Genomic DNA, 23,458 nt, shown 5'->3' on the forward strand with positions numbered 1-23,458 from the left:
ATTGAAATCTGTATTGAAAAATACTGTTCTACGAACAATAATTATTCAAAATTTTGTAAAAATATAATACAATTTTCAGAGAAATACGCCAAAGTTACGCCACACACAGTGCAATAATGTGTATAAAATTGCATTCGGTGACAATGAATTTATTATATTAACAATTTGAACTGTCAATTTCTTTATTTATTTTATCATTTATTGTTTAAAACACAATAAAGTTGATCAGATACCCTCAGTTAAGGAGAAAGTATTAATAATAAAGATATTTTCTTTAGTCAATAGTGTGCTCACTGTTAAATAGTAACGTGTGGCCTAACATGCCCACACATACCTACTGCGGTAAATACATTATATTTTTCAAAATTTTGGATTGTGTTTAAATCGTAGAACAATTGCAACTTCCGTTTTCAATACAGATTTCAATCCTCTACAAATAACTTCTCATGACTTTTGATGTAACATAATTAGGGAAGCAGGAATTCAACAGTTTAAAATTTTACATTGAGTTTCCTATGGCCCGTTTTCCGATTCACCACCATGTCTAATTTAAAAAAATATCCATCACTTGCTTTGAGAGGGGGGCAATTGCCCCCAATCGCCCCTCCCTGGATCCACCACTTCCAAATAGGGCTTTTCGTTCACAGTCATTTGTTTCGAGCTTCTGTCATGTGTCACATAATATTACTATATCTACGTCATACGTTATTGGCATTACCAATGATACAAATCAAAGACGTATGACGTAGATAAATTAATATTATGTGACACATGACAGAAGCTCGAAACAAATGACAATCGATGAAAAGCCCTATTGTAAAATATTTTAAAAAAATCAAATTAAGATTATTTAAAATCCATAAGGAAAAATTTCCCGTAACTGGCTGTATACCATTAATTACAAAAATTGAAGAAAGACTTCTGTGTAAAAGGTATATTTATTAAAACCCCAATAAAGGGCTACATTAAAAGACAGAAGGTTTTCGCTCTAGATGATGCTCTCTTTAGAGCGAAAACGTTCTGTCTTTTAATGTAGCCCTTTATTGGGGTTTTAATAAATATACCTTTTACACAGAAGTCTTTCTTCAAAAGATTATGTGACGTTATTAGATTGTTATTTTTTTTAAGTATTTTTACTATTTTCAGACACAAACTTGCAGAGTGGCTCAAGCATTGCTGCTTTGCTGCATCGTCACCTCAAACTTCATAATCGTGAGTAATAGCCATAATTACCTGCTCGTTGAATAACATAGAATTTGAAAATAAACACATCCTTATATTATCTTACAATTTCTGTTACATATAAACCTAAATATGTAAACGGGAGGCCTTATTTCATTAAAGTGGGAAAGTTCAGAGTTCAGAGAAAACGCTTGCTTGAAGGTTGGCAACAGTGCTGTAATATGTCAAAGCTGTATTAAAATATTAGATAAGGATAGACAAAGACGTACTTATAATTTTTTTAAGTTAATTGACATTAAAATTTAAAAAACACCTTAAATATTTTGATCTTTAGATGTTAATTTACATTGGAAGAATAAGTAATATTAAATTAATAGCATTATTTCGGCTACCCTTGGAGTAGATCAGCTGGGATGATAATAGCTCTATCCTTGTCTAAAGCTTCTGTAGAAAATCTACATAACCTTACTCAACAAATTAATTTAAATTCTTTATTTAAAATGTTAACGTTTCGAAAAATATCCAGGTTATTTAAAAACTATTTTTTCGTTCATGTAGTACAAGCTGGTACTTTAATGTCCACTGGAGATCTAGTGGCTCAAGTTGTTGTTGAGAAAAAAACAGACACAATCGATTTTGAAAGAACAATACGATTTGGCTTTATTGGAATTTCTGTAGTGGTACGAATTTATTATTTTTTTTATCTAAATGATCAATAATAATTATTATAAAACATATTTATTTTAAGGGACCTGCAGTTTCAGTATGGTACAGACTTCTTTCAAAGTCCAAATATTCGTTATTACAACGAGTAGCAATAGACCAGTTACTTTTTGCTCCTTCCTTGTTACCTGTAATGATTACTTCAGTTAATGTGTTAAAGGGACAGAACTGGTTTCAAATAAAAGATGAACTGAAGCATAAATATTTCCATATCTTAATTACTAATTATAAAGTATGGCCTTTGGTACAGTTTATAAATTTTAAATATATTCCCCTAAAATATCAAGTGGCTTTTGGACAAGGCGTAGGCATATTCTGGAATACTTATTTATCTTTAAAAATCCAATGAATATATTAAAATATTCGTGGTAAATATACCTCAATTATAAATGTATTATCTACCTATTATTTTTACATTTTAGCGATAATATAAATAAATCAATATAAAATAGATTGTGATAAATTTGTAAATAAATAAATGTGTGTTTTTAAATAAATTTATTTTATTTTAAGAGGGCTTTTACTTTCTGAGTTAAAACAAAAATCCTTTTTTTGTTGCGCAAAAGCATTCCTTAGTATTATTTAAAACGGTACATATGTACCTGAGCTAAAACTCGTTTGTTACAACAACGCGCGCGATGCCTGACCTGTGCAGCTTTAAATAGAAAACGTTGTGAGGTATTAAAAAACCCAATTAAAGGGCAAAGGCGACTTTTTCCAAGAGCTGTAGCTTCCTAGGATAACGGCGTAACCAGGATGTTCCTAAGGAGGCTTACAACTACTGGAGTGTTTCTGGGGGTATGGAATACTGCAATTTAAGCTCAAAGGACATTCCAATGGAGGAATCGAGGAATAACCCTCCATCCCCTCTGGTTAGGCCATTGCCTTAGGAAGCATTTTCGGACTAGTGATTTAAGTTAAAACTTAATATTTTGAGCCCAGGAAACTACAGTTAAAATTAAAATAATGGGTGCGTTCGGACGACCACAGCGGCTGGACAGCTGAGCCAGCAGTAGCTGTCAGACGTCACCGCTGGAAGCCAGCCGCTGAGAGATTTACTAAGCTTTCCCTATCACGGCTGGATACAACCACTCAGCCGATTTCTGCTGACCGCCAGCCGCTATGGTCGTCCGAACGCACCCATTTACAATGGACAGCCTAAGTCTTGACGTCACAAAATTGGGAGGAGCTTATATTTGGCTCCAAACAATTCTGTTTATAATGTTAAACACTCATAAGGAATATTTAATTTATTGTTTACGTGGTTTGTGTGACAAAATAAGACTTTTCATTTAGGTATTTAGTTAAAGAAACGTGCCAATTAAGAGATTTTTATTCGTTTTTGCCCAGGTGAGTTAATTTAATGCAATGATTAGAATGTAAACAGTTTTGAGGTTATGTTTATTTTCAATCACTAAGGAATAAAAACCACCTGAGCAAAAACGAATAAAAATCTCTTAATTAACACGTTTCTTTAACGAAATACCTAAATGAAGTCTTATTTTGCCACACAAAGCACATAAATGAAAAATTCCTTATGACCATTTAAGGTTACAAACAAAATTGTTTGGAGCCAATATAAGCTCCTCCCAATTTTGTGACATTTGTGACGTCAGACTTAGGCTGTCCATTATTAATGAAACACCCTGTATATCTATTGGAAGACGCCCTCTGCAGTGGTGAAAAACAACTAATAGTGCCAAAGAATATTTTTTTTGTATACCTCGAAGGCTCAAAACGTAATCAAAACCTTTGTATAAAAAAGTTATAAGCATAAATACTTCTTCTTTACAAGTATTTAAGAATATTGTCTTTTTTTAAAATTGTTTACAATTTAGAAAATTTCAAAAAATTGTCACGTGGTCTATCAAAAAAGTCATAATTTAAATGTCAATGTCAAAAAATAACCTTTCAAAAAAAAACTTTAGTGTTTGATGCAGTTTGATGTTATTTTTGGGGTTATTAAAAGGATTTTATAAATTGGTAAGTACAGTGAATGTGTATATTTATTTTGCTATCCAATTCTACATGATAATATTCCATATTAAATGCCATTGAATATAAACCTACCATATCAATATTTCAAATATTACCTTAAATATAGCATCCCACTGTTTTGCACAATATTATCAAATTTTGTAATGAAGAATGTCACAAATATGCAAAGGAACTTTTCTCTAAAAGGTCTAATTCTTATTTAAAAAAAAATTATGTTCTGACTCTTAACAATCTCCACCTATATACATCTTATTTATTTGTACTCTTAAATGTTTACTATGGAACAGAAAATTAGGGAACAAGTTTGTCATGTTCAAATATCTATTGCATAAACTACAAAACAAATTATGCCTTACTATGTAAACAACACAGACAAATTGTCATATTTGATCAATATTTGTCATGCAACAATTTTTTTCAGATGGTTTTGAGATGTACTGGCCAGGATGTTTCGTCAATATAGATTATTCCAGCGCATTTTTCGATTGTACAGTCATCGCAAACCAGGAATTGTAAACTTTAGACAATTTAAGAATATCATAAAGTTAAATCTGCTGACTGGAACTAAAATTTGCTGTACTGCATTGATGGCTGAAAAGGTGTTGCAAGAATCACTAGAGGATGATATTACTAAAGCTTTACAAGAAGGAGAAGATGCTATTATCAAACTAATGAACCAATTGAAAGATTTTGTAGTAGTGGTGAGCCAGGAATATAGAAGTTGCTTATTAAAACAAATGGAAATTGTTAAGAAAGCCTCTGATTTAGGCTCCTCAACAGAAATATGGGATGAATTACCACACTATAGAACCTTAGCTAGTGAACTTAATAACGAAATAATTGAATATTATACCTTATTCAAGACATTGGATGCTTTAGCAAAAAATAAGTCTGTTTTAAGGGATACTGGTGATCATGTAGTGAAAGATGTTTTACAAGTGTTCCAAGAGATACAGACTTTTATAGAAATGCAAGTTGCTGAGAATCAGAAGATGGAGAAAGAGCTACTGAAAGTATTAGCGGACTCAATAATTAAAGAGACTATACAAGACGTTTCTAGTGAAGAATACTAGTTTACATTTTTATTTATACCTATTATGTTTACTCAATAAAACCTGTTAATTTACTATAGATGTTTTTGTGCTTTGTGAGATAATAACAAATCAGTGCTACTATAGTATGTGGTCTACCATAGTGTTTCTGCTATAGCTTGCGGTTTACTGAGAATGCTGTGTACATATAACCTGTATTATATTATTACAGTGCTGGCAAAATAATGTTTACGAAGAGAATAAACACATAAATCAGAAGAATTATTAGGTTCTAGCATGTAGTTTTGTATGGTTTGACACCAGATTATTGTACTACTTTACTGCACATGTTCAATCTACAAACTGGTATTAAACTGTTTTTTCTAGTACGCTTTTTTATGGGAGCAAATACCAACGTCAAATTGTTTGTTTTTATTTATAATTTTGAGGTTAGATTAGAAATACACTTTTCTTATATGTATCAACATTTCTAAGATTTATGCTACATATCGATGGCTTAAAGCCCACTTATTGTATGTCCATTTTTTTCTATTATTGAGTTATGCACAGTACTTTGATGACCTCCTAACAGTCTACCATCCTGCACAGACATTGCATGTCCTAACGCGTTTGGTGTGGTATAAATGACATTTCAAAACTGTGCGCTATAGCACTTTACTACAAGAACTTAAACATTCAAACTCGATTTTCTCAAAAAGTACATGCACGGACATACAATAAGTGTGCTTTAGCTTTAAGCCATCGATATTAAAAATGAATGTTATAAACGTCAATAATTGTAAGTAATAGAGTAAAAACATATTACTTTCATTTAAAATTTATAAACCTCAAACAAATAATTCCACTGCGCAAGTCACATACTGAAAATCCGAACAAAATCCACAAACTCTTTTGACCATTTGAAGCTAGTTTTCAAACCAAAATTTACTTTCGTTAGAACGCTCGACTAGTAGTTTCAAACTAGTAATTTTTGTGCTTGAACGCCATCAAACAAATGCGCATGCTTCTGATAGCTTTAGACCGTTTGAAACTGATGCTAGAACAAACCTATTATTTTAATTTTACAAATTAATACTTTGTCTTATTGATTTACTATTTTAGTTTTCAAAGAAAATAGTAAATTGGTATGACAATATATATATATATATATATATATATATATATATATATATATATATATATATATATATATAATGTTCTTGAACTCCTAAGTGGAGCATAGAGCTTCAGTGAAAACGCGCCATCGGGTTCTATTTTGCGCTAGGGCCTTCACCTCATTCCAAGACTTTCCTTGACTTCTTATCTCGTCCATGATGGATCTTCTCCAAGTTTGTGCTGGGCGACCTCTTTTTCTCTTTCCTTGGGGATTCCACTCTAGGGCATTTTTTTGCAATACTGGAACTATCTTTTCGGAGTGTGTGACCTATCCACCCCCACTTTCTGTATTTTATTTCATTTTCTACCCTCTTTTGTTGGGTCAGGTGTAGCAGATCTTCGTTTCTGATGGTGTTTGGCCAGAAAATACGAACAATTCTTCGTAGACATTTGTTAACAAAGACCTGCAATTTGTCTGTAAGGTATTTTGTCACTTTCCAGGTTTCACATCCATAGAGTAGAACAGACACAACATTTGACTGGAATATTCGGATCTTTGTCCTTGTAGTATATTCTCCAGACCTCCAAACAGGGTTAATTGGTATGACAAAGTATGTATTAATTTGTAAAATTAAAATAATAATTCTTCTGATTTATGCGTTTTATTCACTTTGTAAAGATTTTTTTGCTGGTACTCTATACCTGTGCTGATAAACAACACCATAATCTTTTCTCAGAAGTGTTTGCACACAATAATGAAAGGCATTAAACTGTTTGTAGGTTAAATGTTTATTACTTGTGAATAAATATAATTTTCTAAAAGACTTTTCTTATGGGCCATTCCACGAATATACATCTGTTCCAGACCATCGTGACAACGAATATTTTAGTGTGCAACATAAGAAGTACAAAACTAAATTGCAAATTACATTCTTGTTTATTGAAATAATTTTTAGAGCTATTTACTTTCGTACTTCTTATGTTGCACACTAAAATATTCGTTGTCGCGATGGTATGGAACAAACATATATTCGTGGAATGGCCCATACATTTCATTATATTCCGCAAATCCTTTAGGAATTTTCAGAATGCGATCAGTAGATTGTACTTATAATAGATATACACAGGTAGACTGCATCCTCGAGGTAGACCATCCTCGGTGTAGACTGCATACTATTAGTAGTACCAACAAATCAATACCTACAATAATTTGAATAAGTTTATTTTTGTGATCATATTTATTAATATTTCATTGAGCATATTTGGTTTGTACTGACACCTGACCAGTTGTTTATGTCGATAAAGCAGAACTGTTATATTTAATTAATGAACTTCCTTTAAAAACATCAAGAGACAATAACTATAAATATTTTTATCCATATTGTTGTATACTTACAGTTATAATTTTACATGATAGTTATATCGTGTGTTAATTTTCAAATAATATATTTTTAGATCTATTAATAAACCATGAGTACTCAAAAAGGAAATACTGGCCGTACTCGACCCCAGAAACACAAAAATCGTTCAGCTTTCAAAAATAATCTCCATGATACCAACCACAGAACCAAGATGATCAACTCTATTCAAGTTAGTGATGTATGTGCTCGATGTAAAGATATTATAGAATGGAAAATAAAGTATAAAAAATACAAGCCTCTGACGCAGCCCAAAACTTGCAATAAGTGTGGATTAAAAACAGTTAAGAAGGCATACCATGTCATGTGCTCAGATTGCGGGAAGAAATTGGGAGTATGCACAAAGTGTTGTGAGAAAAGGGAAGTTTTTGTGGCTGAACCAACTGAGAAACAACAGGTAAGATTTTTTGTGTCAGAAGTTATTTTTCTGTAGAGCCTTTTTTTGACATGTCAAAAGGTTCTAAACTGACTAGGGAAGATGTCCCTGAACTCTGTTTTTAAACTAGGAGGAGTAACTCAAATTTACAGCTCTGCAATGCTTGTTTGTAATTGGTCCAACCTCATGCAAGTTTACTCCACTGTTATGAAATTTTGACACTATTGACATTTATGAAATTTTGACACGATTGACATTTCATAGGTTAATTAAGTTATATGGCGATTTTTTGTGTTTCCTGCGTTATTCCTTTAATTTTTAGATTTTTAGTCTGCTTTTATACAGGGTGTTAGTAAATAAGTATGAAAAATTTTAAGGGCAAATTCTACTGAAAAATTAATGCCGGTTTGCTCTATAAACATATGTCTGCAAATGCTTAGTTTCCGAGATACGGGGTGTTGAAATTTTTATTTCAAACTGCCAATTTATTTATTGCTCTAAGACCAGTTGAGCTTTGAAAATGAAATTTGGTGAGTTTTAGGAGGTAGTTATTACGCATTTTTTGACATACAATTAAGAATTTTGTATTCATCATTGGCGCGCCTACGGGTAATGATCTGAATTTTTTTAAAGAAAAAATAGTACTCCACTGAGATATTTCGAATTAAAAATTATTTTTAAATTCCACGTCTAATTTATGATAAAAAACCTTTCTTGCCTTTTTTTCATATGGTGCACCGTTTTTATGCTAAAAAATAAATCACCTTGACGCTTATTTTTCATTTTTTTAATACATTATCAAGAAATATCCAATATAATAATACTAAACTGGAACAATAACAGAAAATATTACTAATAAGATTTTAACTAGGTGCAGAGCTACAACAAATGTTAAAAATGACCTCCTTTAGAGGTTATAGAAGAATTTTATCTTCATCATTGGCGCGCGTACGGGTAATGGTCTGAATTTTTTTAAGAGAAAAATAGTACGCCACTGAGATATGTCAAATTAAAAATCCATTTTTGAATTGCTGGTTCAATTTACGACAAAAAATCTTTCTTGCCTTTTTTCATATGCGGCGCCGTTTTTATGCAAAAAAATAAAACATCTTAACGTTTACAAAGTATTTGAACTAAGTTTCTATGCATATGGAAACTACCTCAAATACTTTGTAAGCGTTAAGATGTTTTATTTTTTTGTATAAAAACGGCGCCTCGTATGAAAAAAGGCAAGAAAAAATTTTTTTGTCGTAAATGGAACGAGGAATTCAAAAATGATTTTTAGTTTGACATATCTCAGTGGCGTACTATTTTTTTCTTTAAAAAATTCAGACCATTACCCGTACGCGCGCCAATGATAAATATAAAATTCTTGTGTTACCTGTAAAGGAGATCATTTTAAACATTTTTTTCAGGTTTGCACCTAGTTGAAATCTTATTAGTAATATTTTCTGTTATTGTTCTGGTTTAGTATTATTAATATAGGATAGTTCTTGATGATGTAATAGAAATGAAAAATACGCGCCAATATGGTTTATTTTTCTGCATAAAAATGGTGCATCTTATGAAAAAAAGGCAAGAAAGGTTTTTTATCAAAAATTAAACGTGGAATTTAAAAATAATTTTTAATTTGAAATATCTCAGCGACACTATTTTTTTCTTTAAAAAATTCAGACTATTACCCGTATGCGCGCCAATCGTGAATACAAAATTCTTAATTGTATGTCAAAAATGCACAATAACTACCTCCTAAAACTCACCAAATTTTATTTTCATAGCTCAACTGGTCTTAGAGCAATAAATAAATTGGCAGTTTGAAATAAAAATTTCAACACCCCGTATCTCACAAACGAAGCATTTGCGGATATACACTCTGGGCCAAAATTAACAGGCCACCTTAAAAGTGGGTCATTTTTGATGTCTTATATCTCCACAACCTGTTGTCCGATTTAAGTGATTTTTTTTAATATGTTATAGCTTTATTCCTTTACAATATCGTTATAATAATATTGTTGCTAAACAGTAAATTTTCATTGTATACCGGGTGTACGAATCAAACTGTGTTTTTTTCTTAAAGTTTGCATCACCCTGTGGAATATTCTAGCTAGCATTTGTAGAATACTGAAATTAAAACCTAACTATAGCCTCATGCTTTCTCAATATTTTGCTGTTTGATTGATTCGCTTATGTTGGATAATAAAAAAGTTAGGTGCTTTATCAACTAGACATGTTTTTCATCAATACAGGGTGTTTTTAAAAAATGTTGGTAAAGTTTAAGGGGTAATTCTGCATGAAATAATAATGACAGTTTGCTTTATAAAATTATGTCCGCAAATGCTTCGTTGCCGAGATAGGGGATGTTGAAATTTTTCTGACAAACTGACGATTTATTTATTATTTTAAAACCGGTTGAGACATCCACATGAAATTTGGTGGGTTTTAATACGTAGTTATTGCACATTTGTTGGCATACAATTATGCATTTAATATTCACCATTGGCGCGCATACTGGTAATATGATGGCTCATATTACCCGTATGCGCGCCAAAGGTGAATATTAAATTCTTTATTGTATGTCAAAAAATAAGCAATAACTACGTCATAAAACCCACCAAATTGCATTTGCATATCTCAACCGGTTTTAAAGCAATAAATAGATCGTCAGTTTGTCAGAAAAATTTCAACATCCCCTATCTCGGCAACGAAGCATTTGCCGACATAAATTTATAAAGCAAACTGTCATTATTATTTCATGCAGAAATAATAATTCATACCCCGTAAACTTTGCCAAATTTTTTTAAAAACATCCTGTATTGATAAAAAACATGTCTAGTTGTTAAAGCACCTAACTTTTTTATTATCCAACATAAGCGAATCAATCAAACATTAAAATATTGAGAAAGCATGAGGCTATAGTTAGGTTTTAATTTTAGTATTCTACAAATGCTACAATATTCCACAGGGTGATGCAAACTTTAAGAAAAAAACACAGTTTGATTCGTACACCAGGTATACAATGAAAATTTACCTGTTTAGCAACAATATTATTATAACGATATTGATAAGGAATAAGGCTATAACATATTAAAAAAATCACTTAAATCGGACAACAGGTTTAGGAGAAATAAGACATCAAAAATGACCCCTTTTTAAGGTGGCCGGTTAATTTTGGCCCAGAGTGTATGTTTATAAAACAAACTGGCATTATTTTTTCATGTAGAATTAGCCCTTAAAATTTTTCATACATATTTACTAACACCCTGTATAAAAAGCGGTTGTTTTTAGAATTCTTTAGCGACATATTAGTATAATATAATATTTATGGATTACTGTGAAAGGCCGACATGATCAACCAAAGAAGAAGATGTATTAACTGATTTTTCTAGTGACATTATTGGGTGTGAATCTGTCTTTTCAGTTTACTCCTCCGGGTTTAAAAACAGGGTACAGTACTGTTGGATTCGATCTGTAAGGCAGGCCATCAAAGAAACATGAAACGTAAAACATGAAACATAAAACGTGAAACAGGTTTCATGAAAATAAAACAATGCTAAACAAATATAAGTCCGCATACCATGAAACGAGTGTGATTCACGCGTGTGAAACATTTTTATCTTCCGAAGGCGCACACCAAAGAAACATGAAACATGAAACACGTTTCATGGAAATAAAACACTGCTAAACAAATAGACGTCCGCATATCTACGAAACGAGTGTGATTCATGTCCATGAAACATTTTTATCATCTTCAAACGTGTTTCATGAAATAGGACGTGTTCTATTTTTCGATATCAGTTTCATTGTTTTAACTAATTAATAACATGCGTAAAATGAATGCGACCAAGAATTTTAGACTAAGAGCCGCTATAGGTGAAATTTCTTAATCATTTTAGGCAAGATGGGACCCTATAACTTAAATAGTAGAACCTAAAAGAAGACGTTTGAACACTGTGCCGTCACTTTTCAGTGGCACATGCGTCGACAGTGGCGCATCAAACTTTTCACCTATGGACGGGATACATAAATTAAAAAATACCCTCCCTCATTACCAGAATTCAATTATTTTCATTTTTTTAAGTTCTATGTGATTAAGACATAAGATTCATCGTAATTTTAACCCACCACCCCCTTCTCCCTGCCCCCACCATCAAAAACTTTATTTTTCGATTTTATTTTTTTTTGGTGAAATGCAATCAATTTTTAAATTTCAAAAAATTTATGCGCATAGTTAAAGCTTTTATAAAACACGTATATTTTTTATAGACCTGTAAGTTGAGTGTACATAACCTCAAAAAAATTTAAAATTTTTTTTTTGGAAAAAAGCATATAACTTTTTTTTGGGGATAGGTGCAGATCTAATTTTTTCTTAGTCTTGTGTATTTTATCAAACACTATATTTTTAATTTTTTTCAGATTTTTCTGTAACGCCGGTCACCTTCACAAATCAAAAAAAACTGTTTTTAAGGGGGTTTTGGGGGGTTTGAACGTGTTTCTCTCCTTTTTAAATATTCTAAAGGACTGTTACTTCAAGTTACATACAACCTATAAAAACGAAATTTATTTGATATATTATGAAGTCTATAAAATAGGGAAAATCCCCAAAAACCCCCCAAAAAACAGTTTCGGATTTTTGAAGAGGGCGAGCCTTACGGAAAAATCTGAAAAAAATCAGAAATATAGTGTTTGATAAAACACACAAGATTAAGAAAAAATTAGACCTGCACCTATTCCCCAAAAAATGTTATACGCTTTTTTGAAAAAAAATTTTCTTATTTTTTTGAGGTTATGTTCACTCTACCTACGGGTCTATAAAAAATAAACATATTTTATAAAAGCCTCAGCTATGCGTGTGAATTTTTTGAAATTTTAAAATTGACTGCATCCCACAAAAAAAAATAAAAACGAAAAATGAAGTTTTTGATCGTGGGGGCAGGGGGAAGAAGGTGGTGGGTTAAAATTACGCTGAATCTTATGTGTTAATCACATAGCAGTTAAAAAAATAGAAAAAATTTAATTCTGTTAGTAAGTGAGGGTAACTTTTAATTTATTTTTCCCGTCCATAAGTGGAAAGTTTGATGCGCCACTGTCGACGCATGTGCCACTGAAAAGTGACGGCACAGTGTTTAAACGTTTTCTTTTAGGTTCTACTATTTAAGTTATAGGGTCTCATCGTGCCTAAAATGATTAAGAAATTTCACCTATAGCGGCTCTTAGTCTATTTAATATTGTATTGGATTCTGTGGTTGAGCAGAACGAAAAGACGAAGAGTTGTACAATAATTATAACCTGAAGTGGTACTCGAATAGACAATAACAAGAAAATATCGTTTTTTTAAACCAGGACCCACAATAAAACAATGTAAACGTTTGAATACTCATTCTATAAAATGATTGAAATTTAGCAAGATGATTATTTAATTCGTTTGCAACCAAATATTATGTACTATGGTTATGATTTTTGCACAGTAATAAAAGAGTTGCCATAACAGCAACGACCTCGTCATCATCACTTTCCATTATTTACTATACAAATTTTATTTTTGTTTCTTTGACTAGTATATTAGTGTAGGAAACAGAGATTAAACTTCGCAAACTCGACACAAGTACGGTATTATTTGTTTCTGGTATATCAAGGGGTGCTTATTATGAGCTATCCCTGAAAATAAGTTTGGCGAGCATGTTTTTACGATTTTCTCATTACCTATATATTTTTTTGAAACAACGCTTATACAGAATTAAAGACCACTATTTGCTCTACAAATAAGTTCCTATGCATTTTTTTCGTTTAAGCAACAGTTACGACACAGTGGCGCCGCAAACCTCAGAAATGCTTTGGCGGGCTCCAGTTTTTGTTTTTTTTTGTCACCTATTCATTTTATTAATAATATACCTACTTATGACAAATAAAAGAACACACTGTCTGCTACATATTATGACCTATATATATATTTAACTTTCTTTGCGCCTTAAAGCCACAGTGGTGGCCCAGAGTCAATTTTTGCATATTTTCCTTTTTTTTGGGGTGGTTTCGGGGAAAATATGGGGGTGAATTATACAAATTTGTAAATAATTGTATATGGGTAATCGCTGAAAGTTTTTTTACGCTAGCATAAGCGATTCAGATGGTATATATAAAAAGGGCTTTTTTAAAATTTAACACCCTGTAATTAAAAAATGGACAATTGATCTTAAATGAAACCTATACCAAAAAATCAGACATTTATTTGTGATTAATTGCCGCTGGGTTGCTTCTTGATACCCATTACGGTTAGGGAAATATAATTTTTTAAAAAACATATTTTTGAAGATATTCTTCTTTAGCGGCGATTCGATTGAGGGTAAAATTGTACATAAATCTGCGCGCCTGCGCACACAGACAGCATGTAGTTCATTGCTAATCTTTCAAGATAGGTATGTATCTGTAACCGTGCAAATAAGTCATTAAAAGAATATATTAGTGTTTTTAGTAAATGTATTATTTATTATAATTCTTGTGTTTTTGGATTTGTGTTTCTCTGTAGTAAAATAATAAAATATTATGTATGCATAACATTTTTACACTATTTGTCGCCGTGTTGTGTAATTATATCCGAAACTTACACGTCAATTACAAGGACCTCGCTGGAGTAGTTGGTAGGGCGTTAGCTCCGAGATTGGAAGGACGCGGGTTCGAATCCTGGGCGATTCATATTTTTTTTTTATTTTTGGTTGTTTTAATAAAAATTTTTTGAAAGTGGTAGATAAGAAAGTTAGTTTAATTTTTAAATAAAATACAAATAACCTGTTTACATTTACTTCGTTTAAATTACCTGTATAATAGAAGAATATCTTCTTATATTCTTTTAAAAATATTCTTTTTTAAAAACTTGCCAACTTTGGGGCGCCACCTCCCCTAAACGGTGTGTGACTGAAAGTTTATGCTGTCGCGGAATAAATTGTAGAGTCCTCTTCATATTTCCATTGAGGAATTTTTTGCAAGTACATGCAGGAAGGGCTACGTTTCGCAAAAACGACAAACTACCCTCTTTAAAGGGATGAAAATGGGAGTGAAAATGGGGGCGAAATCTTTTAAGAAAAAGTTAGTCTCATTAAAAGCACCCCGTGATATACTGAAAAAAATATAACCGGACTTATTTGCGAAGTTCAACCTTTGTTTCCTACACTATATAAAGGCGGAAATACATATCCGCGCCGCGAACTCCGCGCCGTGTGTGCGCCGCGCGTTCGTGGCGCGGTTATTGTTCGTTAAAATTTTTCATTTTGACGATCCAGAGGAAACTTACGAACGTTTAGTAATTGTAGATAATCATGTCTCTGTCCTGTACTTCTACTACACCTTATTTTGGTATTGTTCCGAAACTATTTTCTTGTGTCATCTTATGCAATTTACTATTTTATGTGGAATAAGCCACAGTTTGGGAACATTTCGGGAACTACCTTTTTCGCTTCCTGGCAACACAAATATAATGGTAGGGGAGCCCAAGCGGGGATTTTTGCAGTTACTCGAGCGCGTCAGATTATCATATGGGGAGAAACGTGGTACCCTGCAGATGTACCTCCACCATATATTGGCTCTTAACACAGGGGAGTTCGTTCAGGGGGGCCCGAAAAAAAATGTATCCTTAAAATATTCGAAATTGTCAGATTAAGATAAGGTAAGTTAAGTACATGCAAAAGAGTCTATATTTCAAAAATATGACGATTTGAGCGGGGCGTACGGAAATGGGTGAGTCAAAAAGTTTCACAAAAAAAAGCGAATATTTCGCGAAATGAACGTCAGATTGAAAAACTAAAAACTACGTGATCAATATTTTTCAAAAATCTATCGAAAAATACCAAACTTGACCCCCCACGGAGAGGGGTGGGGGGTAAATTTAAAATTTTAAATACAAATCCCGCGATGTTTCGCAAAATAAACATCATATCGAAAAACTGCAAAATACACTTTATCAATGTTTTTGAAAAATCTATCGAATGATTCCAAGCACGACCCCCACGGAGGTGAGGTGGGGGGTTACTTTAAAATCTTAAATATTAGACCCCGTTTCTTATTGCAGATTTGGATTGTTTGTATAAAAATAAACAACTTTTATTCGAAACATTTTTTTGAATTATGGATAGATGGCGCTATAATCGGAAAAAAGATTGTTGGAAATGGAAAATTAAATTAAAAAATGGGAAGTCCCCACTAAAATGGAAAATTTTACTTAACTTTTTTGGTTTTAGGACCTAATAATCACAATCCAAGGTCCCCAAAGCGCTCGAGTGACTGCACATTTAGCATACTTTGCTCCCCTACCATAATATATCTGCTTGTTCCTACAACCAGAAACAAAATTAGAGAATTATAGGTACTTCCAAGTCATGCGATACCTTTTTCGTTTTCCGGTGACACAATTGTAATGTATCTGCTTGTTTCAACTGCGTAGCTTCACTAGAAACGAAATTAGAGAACTATAGGTTCTTCCAAGCCCTGTGTTAACTTTTTCGCTTTCCGGTGACCCAATTATAATATATCTGCTTGTTCCAACTCAGTTGCTTCACCAGAAGCGAAGTTAGGAAACTATAGGCTCTTCCAAGATGTGCGTTACCTTTTTCGCTTTCCGACGACACAATTATAACATATCTACTTGTTCCAACTCCGTTGCTTCACCAGAAGCGAAGTTAGGAAACTATAGGCTCTTCCAAGTTGTGCGTTACCTTTTTCGCTTTCCGGTGACCCAATTATAATATATATGCTTGTTCCAACTACGTTGCTTCACCAGAAGCGAAGTTAGAAAACTATTGGGTCTTCCAACTTGTGCGTTACCTTTTTGGCTTTCCGGTGACCCAATTATAATATATCTGCTTGTTCCAACTCCGTTGCTTCACCAGAAGCGAAGTTAGAAAACTATTGGGTCTTCCAAGTTGTGCGTTACCTTTTTGGCTTTCCGGTGACCCAATTATAATATATCTGCTTGTTCCAACTCAGTTGCTTCACCAGAAGCGAAGTTAGGAAACTATAGGCTCTACCAAGATGTGCGTTACCTTTTTCGCTTTCCGACGACACAATTATAACATATCTACTTGTTCCAACTCCGTTGCTTCACCAGAAGCGAAGTTAGGAAACTATAGGCTCTTCCAAGTTGTGCGTTACCTTTTTCGTTTCCGGTGACATAATTATAATATATCTGCTTGTTCCAACTCCGTTGCTTCACCAGAAGCGAAGTTAGAAAACTACTGGGTCTTCCAAGTTGTGCGTTACCTTTTTGGCTTTCCGGTGACCCAATTATAATATATCTGCTTGTTCCAACTCCGTTGCTTCACCAGAAGCGAAGTTAGAAAACTATTGGGTCTTCCAAGTTGTGCGTTACCTCTTTCGTTTTCCGGTGACCCAATTATAATATATCTGCTTGTTCCAACTCCGTTGATTCACCAGAAGCGAAGTTAGAAAACTATTGGGTCTTCCAAGTTGTGCGTTACCTTTTTGGCTTTCCGGTGACCCAATTATAATATATCTGCTTGTTCCAACTCTGTTGCTTCACCAGAAGCGAAGTTAGAAAACTATTGGGTCTTCCAAGTTGTGCCAAACCTTTTTCGCTTTCCGGTGACACAATTATAATATATCCGCTTGTTTCAACTGCGTTGCTTCACCAGACACGAAGTTAGAAAACTATAGGTTCTCCAAGTCGTGCGTTACCTATTTCGCTTTCCGGTGACACATAATATATATCTGCTTATGAATGTTTTTTTGATATTGATAACTATTTCCGAAGTGAAAGTCGAAAGGTCAAGTAAACTTGATTTCAAACTCGAATTGTGACTTATGCCCAAATAAAATAATAAATCTTATTTTTAATACATGTTATTTTTAGTACAACAATGAACTAACATTTTTTAAAAAGGTCCGCATGTACATTTTTTTTATTTCAGCTTCTATTTCCGTATTACTAACAAATATTCAACTCATGCGCGCCAAAACCAACAAACTACTCGCAAACCCGTCCAAATACGTATTGCGAACCATCAAAGCGTTTGTTGAAAAACCGACAGAATTTAGATCGTGGTGCGCCGTGTGCGTGCCGTTTGTGCGTCACTTGAAAACACGTACTAATCTGACGAATACGCTGCGCGCGAGCGGCTCGCACACCGAGCAGAGCGCATATGTATCTCCGCCTTAACATGAAACGGTTTCGTTCTTCACAATTTATTTTTGTTTCATGTTTCACGTTTCTTTGATATTAAAAAGCAATTAAAGAGCGGCGCCGACAGCAACGACCACGTGACTATCCATTGCCGACTATACAAATTTTATTTTTGTTTTATCGATTAGCATATCACATGAAACGGTTACTTTTTTTACAATCTATTTGTTTCATGTTTCACGTTTAATGTTTCACGTTTCATGTTTCTTTGATGTGCGGCCTGCCTAAAGGAAGACATGCTTAGACATTGCACATGCTCCCTATTACAATTGCATATCAATTAAAACAAACCCTTCGGTCAAGGCACCCTCAGACCAATCCAATTGATCAACAAAAAAATTCAGATGTCTTGCACAGTCTAAAAATTCGAGAGAAAAACTGGAAAGTGATTTTTACCTCAAAAGCGATAAGAACCACTGACAGCGCTGTACTGATAGTACTGTAGAGAAGCAAAATATGGAATCATAAAAAGTGCAGGTGTATGTAGCCTGGCAAGGGAGGAATGTAAAAAGAAAGAGGTCTCTAGGTTGTATAAACATTGTATATAGTATAATTATTATAGATCTGGCTATAAAGATGCCATCTAAAAAGCTCCTGTAGAGCCTGGACCATTATTACTATTTAAAATTGCTGAAGTCCTAATATAGCTGTTAAATTGATCAATTGAAGAGATGCACTCCAAAAGCTCTATTGGCTGTGAGTTTCGACGGTAGCGTTCTCTCGCGGTTTGAAACTTATACTTTTCTGATAAAATTGGCGTATGTGAAATATACAAAACGAGAAAAAAATATTTATCTAGAAAAATACAAATTATGAATAGTCTGGGCTGATTATCGGAGAATAGGCCATTTTTGGGAAAAGTTATTTACCAGCAATTTTATTGCTGGAATCGAATTATAAGATCCTATATATTAATAATATAGGTATGCAAAGTCCTCAGATAGTGTGCTACTTTTTTTATAAACAAAATGGCGCCCGAAAATCGTGTTTTTTTCAATTATTGCTCTATAACTCCGAAGATTTTAATTTTACAACAAAAACACTCAAATAAAAATTCACCGTGATTAAATTCTGCATAGAGACGTGTTTTTCCCGATCTGCTCCGATGAAAATTTTCCTCGGAAAATGCGGGTTTTCTTTACAAAATCTTTAATTTTCAAATAAAGTTTTAAATAAGTAATTAAATAATTTGGTGACTTAAAAGCCTTCTTGGTTTAGATCATAGTTCCAGAAGCTGATAAAAATTAAACGAATATTTTAGCAACAATTAAATTGTTAATTAATAATTTAAGGTCGCAATAATAACCAAAATAATTATGATACACCGATCAAACTTTGAAATCTTATAAAGATGAGATGCCTATTTAACATTTTGTCGACAAAATATAAATTTTTTGTTTTTTTGCATAATCTTTAAATGTTAAAAAAAATAGTTATAAACAAATTAACGTTTCTCAAAAAGTTTTTATTATATTGTAATTTTAAAAAATAGCTAAAATGCGCATTTCAAATTTCTTGAAAATGAATGCTTTAAAACTTTTTTGCAACCATTTGCAAAAAAGTTATGAAACAGCAAAGTAAACATACGATTACTAGGGTGTTTATAATTTTTTTTAATTCTTTCAAAGCGTAGAAGTGAGTTTAAAGCACAAGCTAATTATTTACAAAAAAATATCGATTATCAGTTTAATGGTTCTATTTTAATTAAAGATTATAAATATATTTGTTTGCAATTTACACGCGCGAAAGTAGAATAATACAGTAATGTAGCTAAAATTTTCACTCGGAGCGACGACCGGCCGCGCGAGACGTACACTTTTATAAATAATATATGCTGCGTGTCAGTCGCTTCGAGTGAACATTTTAGCTCCGACTCTGTATCAGGCCTACTTTTGCGCTAAAAATTACAAAAAAAAGTATTTTTAATCTTTGATTAAAATATAACCATTGCACTAATTTTTTACATACTTTGTGAGTAATTAGATTGTACCATAGACTCACTTTTAAGCTTTGAAACAATTAAAACAAATTATAAATAACGGAGAAATCGTATATTTACTTTGCTGTTTCATAACTTTTTTGCAAATGGTTGGAAAATTTTTTTAAAGCATTCATTTTCAAGACCTATGAAATACGCATTTTAAGTATTTTATAAAATTAGAATATAATAAACAATTTCTGAGAAATGTTAATTTTTTTATCACAATTTTTTTAAATATTTAAAGATTATGCAAAAAAATGAAAAATCACACATGAAAAAGGCATCACACCTTTATAATCTTTATAAGTTTGATCAATGTCTCATGATTATTTTGGTTGTTATTGCGACTGTAAATTGTTAATTAACAATTGAATTGTTCCTAAAATATTCGTTTCATTTTCACCGGCTTCTGAATTTATAATCTACACCAAGAAAGCTTTTATTTCACCAAGCTATATAATTATTGATAAATAATTGCTGCCCCAAAAAATTTATTTGAAAATTCGAGATTTTGTTGGGAAAACCCACATTTTCCGAGGAAAATTTTCGTCGGAGCAAATCGGAAAAAACATGCTTCTATGTAGAATTAAATTGGGGTGGATTTTTATTTGAGTGTTTTTGGTGTAAAGTTAAAATCGGAGTTATAGAGCAATAATTGAAAAAAATACGATTTGTCGGCGCCATTTTGTTTATAAAAAAAGTAGCACACTATCTGTGGACTTTGCATACCTATATTAATAATACATAGGATCTTATAATTCGATTCCAGCAATAAAATTGCTGGTAAATAACCTTTTTTTGTACTTTACTAATTAGACCAGCGTATTATAACTATTTTTTTTTCAAAATTTAAAGATTATGCAAAAAAAAGAAAAATTTATATTTTGTCGATAAAATATTAAATAAGCATCTCATCTTTATAATCTTTATAAGTTTGATCAGCGTATCATGATTATTTTGGTTATTATTGCGATCGTAAATTGTTAATTAACAATTGAATTGTTGCTAAAATATTCGTTTAATTTTCACCAGCTTCTGGAATTACAATCTATACCAAGAAAGCTTTGATGTCACTAAGTTATTTAATTATTGATTAATAATTACTTACCGAAAACTTTATTTGAAAATTAGAGTTTTTGTTAGGAAAACCCGCATTTTCCGAGGAAAATTTTCGTCAGAGCAAATCGTGAAAAACCTATCTCTATGCAGAATTTAATTGCGGTGAATTTTTATTTGGGTGTTTTTGTTGTAAAGTTAAAATCTTCGGAGTTATAGAGCAATAATTGAAAAAAATACGATTTGTCGGCGCCATTTTGTTTATAAAAAAAGTAGCACACTATCTGCGGACTTTGCATACCTATATTATTAATATATAGGATCTTATAATTCGATTCCAGCAATAAAATTGCTGGTAAATAACTTTTCCATGAATTTTGCTAATTAGCCCAGAGTAGAACTGAAATATTATTGTAACCTGATTACTGAAAGAATACACAGAATTAATAGTAAAAGTAATTATGTTTTTTGATTTTATTCATTGAGGCAGACCAAGAAAAAAATGGATACAACAAATAGTAGAGGCGGGAAAAGTTAAAGGAAAATCACTCGAGGAATTAACAATAATGGCAGAAAACAGAAAATAATGAAAGAGATGGGTGAATGTAAATTAAAATAGCGATCCCAAATCCGACACCCTGATAGGGTACAAGGAAGGGGAGAAAGAAAGAAAGAAAGAAAGAAAGAAAGAAAGATTTTATTCATTATAATTTTAATACAGTAGGAAAAATGAAAGAATACCCATGAACGAACATATAAAACACGCTGTATTTTCCTATCACTGTGTCACACAAAAAATTGGCCAGCGCAAGTACATGTAATAATTATTGTTACATGCACTTGCTCTGGACAATTTTCTTTGTGACACAGTGACAGGAAAATATAGCGTGTTTTATATGTTCGTTCATGGGTATTCTTTCATTTTTCCGACTGTATTTAATACAGTCGAAAAATTGAAAGAATACCCATGAACCATCACATCAATCACTTATTTTGTATTTGCTATCTTTTTCTATAACAAACGTTTGTTATTTATAGAAAAAGACATCAAATACAAAATAAGTGATTGATGTGATCGTTCATGGGTATTCTTTCATTTTTCCGACTGTATATAAATTCGTGCGATTGGATGACTGCATACGCAAGAGGCCATTGAGAAAAAGAAGAAGTTTAGGTGAAATTTAGAGGTTACCTCTGTTTTTATTGGCTGTGAGTTTCGTCGGTAGCGCTCTCTCGCGGTTTGAAACTTTCTGATAAAATTGTTCAAATTCAATGCACAAAACTGCCACTAACAGCGCTGGCTAAAACTGTCAAATCCCCTCTACTTATCGGCTCAAAGCGAATATGAATTGCTACAGTACAAAGTTTTGTTTTTGCACATCTGGTTTAATAGGATTAAGAAACTTTCGGTAGAATTAAATGTTTTTTTTATTAATTTGTGTATACTTTCATTTGAATATGTAATTATTTTATTTTTTCGTAGGTGCAATTGGACAACGAACTTAAAGCTCTGTTACAGTCATTGCCCGAAAGAAAAAGAAGAACATTCATCAGGTATATGAATAAAAAAGATAAAGATAAAGAGGTAATAGGTGAAGATAAGAAATTAAAAGAGGCAACAGAAGCTGAGGATAGAAAAGATTTGTTAAATAAGTTAAACTCTTTGAAAGTCAATGAGGATGATGGTTTTGACGACTTTGATGAAGATGATTTTTCTGGGGGTAGCGAGGATGAAGAAGGCAGTGAGGACGATGAAGATATTGAGGATTCTTAACATTAAGAAAATATAAATAAAGATGGGTATATTGTTTACTTATAATAAAAAACAGTTTTTGTTATGTTTCTTGTTCTTAGTATTAGCTTTTACCTCTTCTCTATACTTATATGACATTACTGCTTCAATTAATCTGTGATCCACATTTTTTTCATTTCTAGAGTCTTCTTCAACATTGCAATGAATTTTTAAATAGAATTGCCAATGTTTTTCTTCCTTTATTTCTTTTTTCTTTACTCATTTTTTAACTGCTGTCTTCTTAATTATTTCTCTTGACTTTCCTAATCTCTTTACCCTTATTATTCCTAGGAAAATGGCCATACAGCTTTAATTATTTTTTAATACATAATAGGTTTTAATCTACTGGGTAATATGAAGTATGGTTTTGATATGAAGGGTATAATATTGTAAGATTTGTAAAAAGTCAAAGACTGTCAACGCTGAAACATGTTCAGAGACAAGAAGATGGAAAAACAGCAAAGAATATTACAATGGAAGGTGAAAAAAGAAAAGCCCATAACGAGATGGTTGAATGACGTGGAAGGCGACCTGAAAGAAAACCATGAATATAAGACAATGGGGTAGAGTGAACAAGAGTAATCTGCGTGGAAGGACATAAG

At 32.4% G+C, this 23,458-nt stretch overlaps 2 protein-coding genes across 3 annotated transcripts; both read left to right on the forward strand.

Moving 5' to 3' along the window:
* The first annotated feature begins 1,446 nt into the window (after nucleotides 1–1,446).
* Nucleotides 1,447–2,358, forward strand: LOC114331303 (mpv17-like protein). Its single transcript, XM_028280828.2, has 2 exons — nucleotides 1,447–1,862; nucleotides 1,931–2,358. Exons 1-2 carry the CDS (start codon nucleotides 1,596–1,598, stop codon nucleotides 2,252–2,254), a joined length of 591 nt encoding a protein of 196 aa, XP_028136629.1. The 5' UTR covers nucleotides 1,447–1,595; the 3' UTR covers nucleotides 2,255–2,358.
* Nucleotides 2,359–3,167: 809 nt separating this feature from the next.
* On the forward strand, nucleotides 3,168–22,902 carry LOC114331310 (uncharacterized protein C9orf85 homolog). Of its 2 annotated transcripts, XM_028280836.2 has the most exons (3): nucleotides 3,614–3,888; nucleotides 7,506–7,865; nucleotides 22,548–22,902. In XM_028280836.2, exons 2-3 carry the CDS (start codon nucleotides 7,521–7,523, stop codon nucleotides 22,836–22,838), a joined length of 636 nt encoding a protein of 211 aa, XP_028136637.1. In that variant the 5' UTR covers nucleotides 3,614–3,888; nucleotides 7,506–7,520; the 3' UTR covers nucleotides 22,839–22,902. The 2 variants fall into 2 exon arrangements, with proteins under 2 accessions (XP_028136639.1, XP_028136637.1); XM_028280838.2 differs by lacking the exons at nucleotides 7,506–7,865; nucleotides 22,548–22,902 and adding an exon at nucleotides 4,325–5,030 and having other exon boundaries at nucleotides 3,168–3,888.
* The last annotated feature ends 556 nt before the right edge of the window (nucleotides 22,903–23,458 follow it).

The sequence above is a fragment of the Diabrotica virgifera genome, chromosome 1, assembly GCF_917563875.1.
Source record: "Diabrotica virgifera virgifera chromosome 1, PGI_DIABVI_V3a".
Taxonomy (NCBI): Eukaryota; Metazoa; Arthropoda; class Insecta; order Coleoptera; family Chrysomelidae; genus Diabrotica; species Diabrotica virgifera.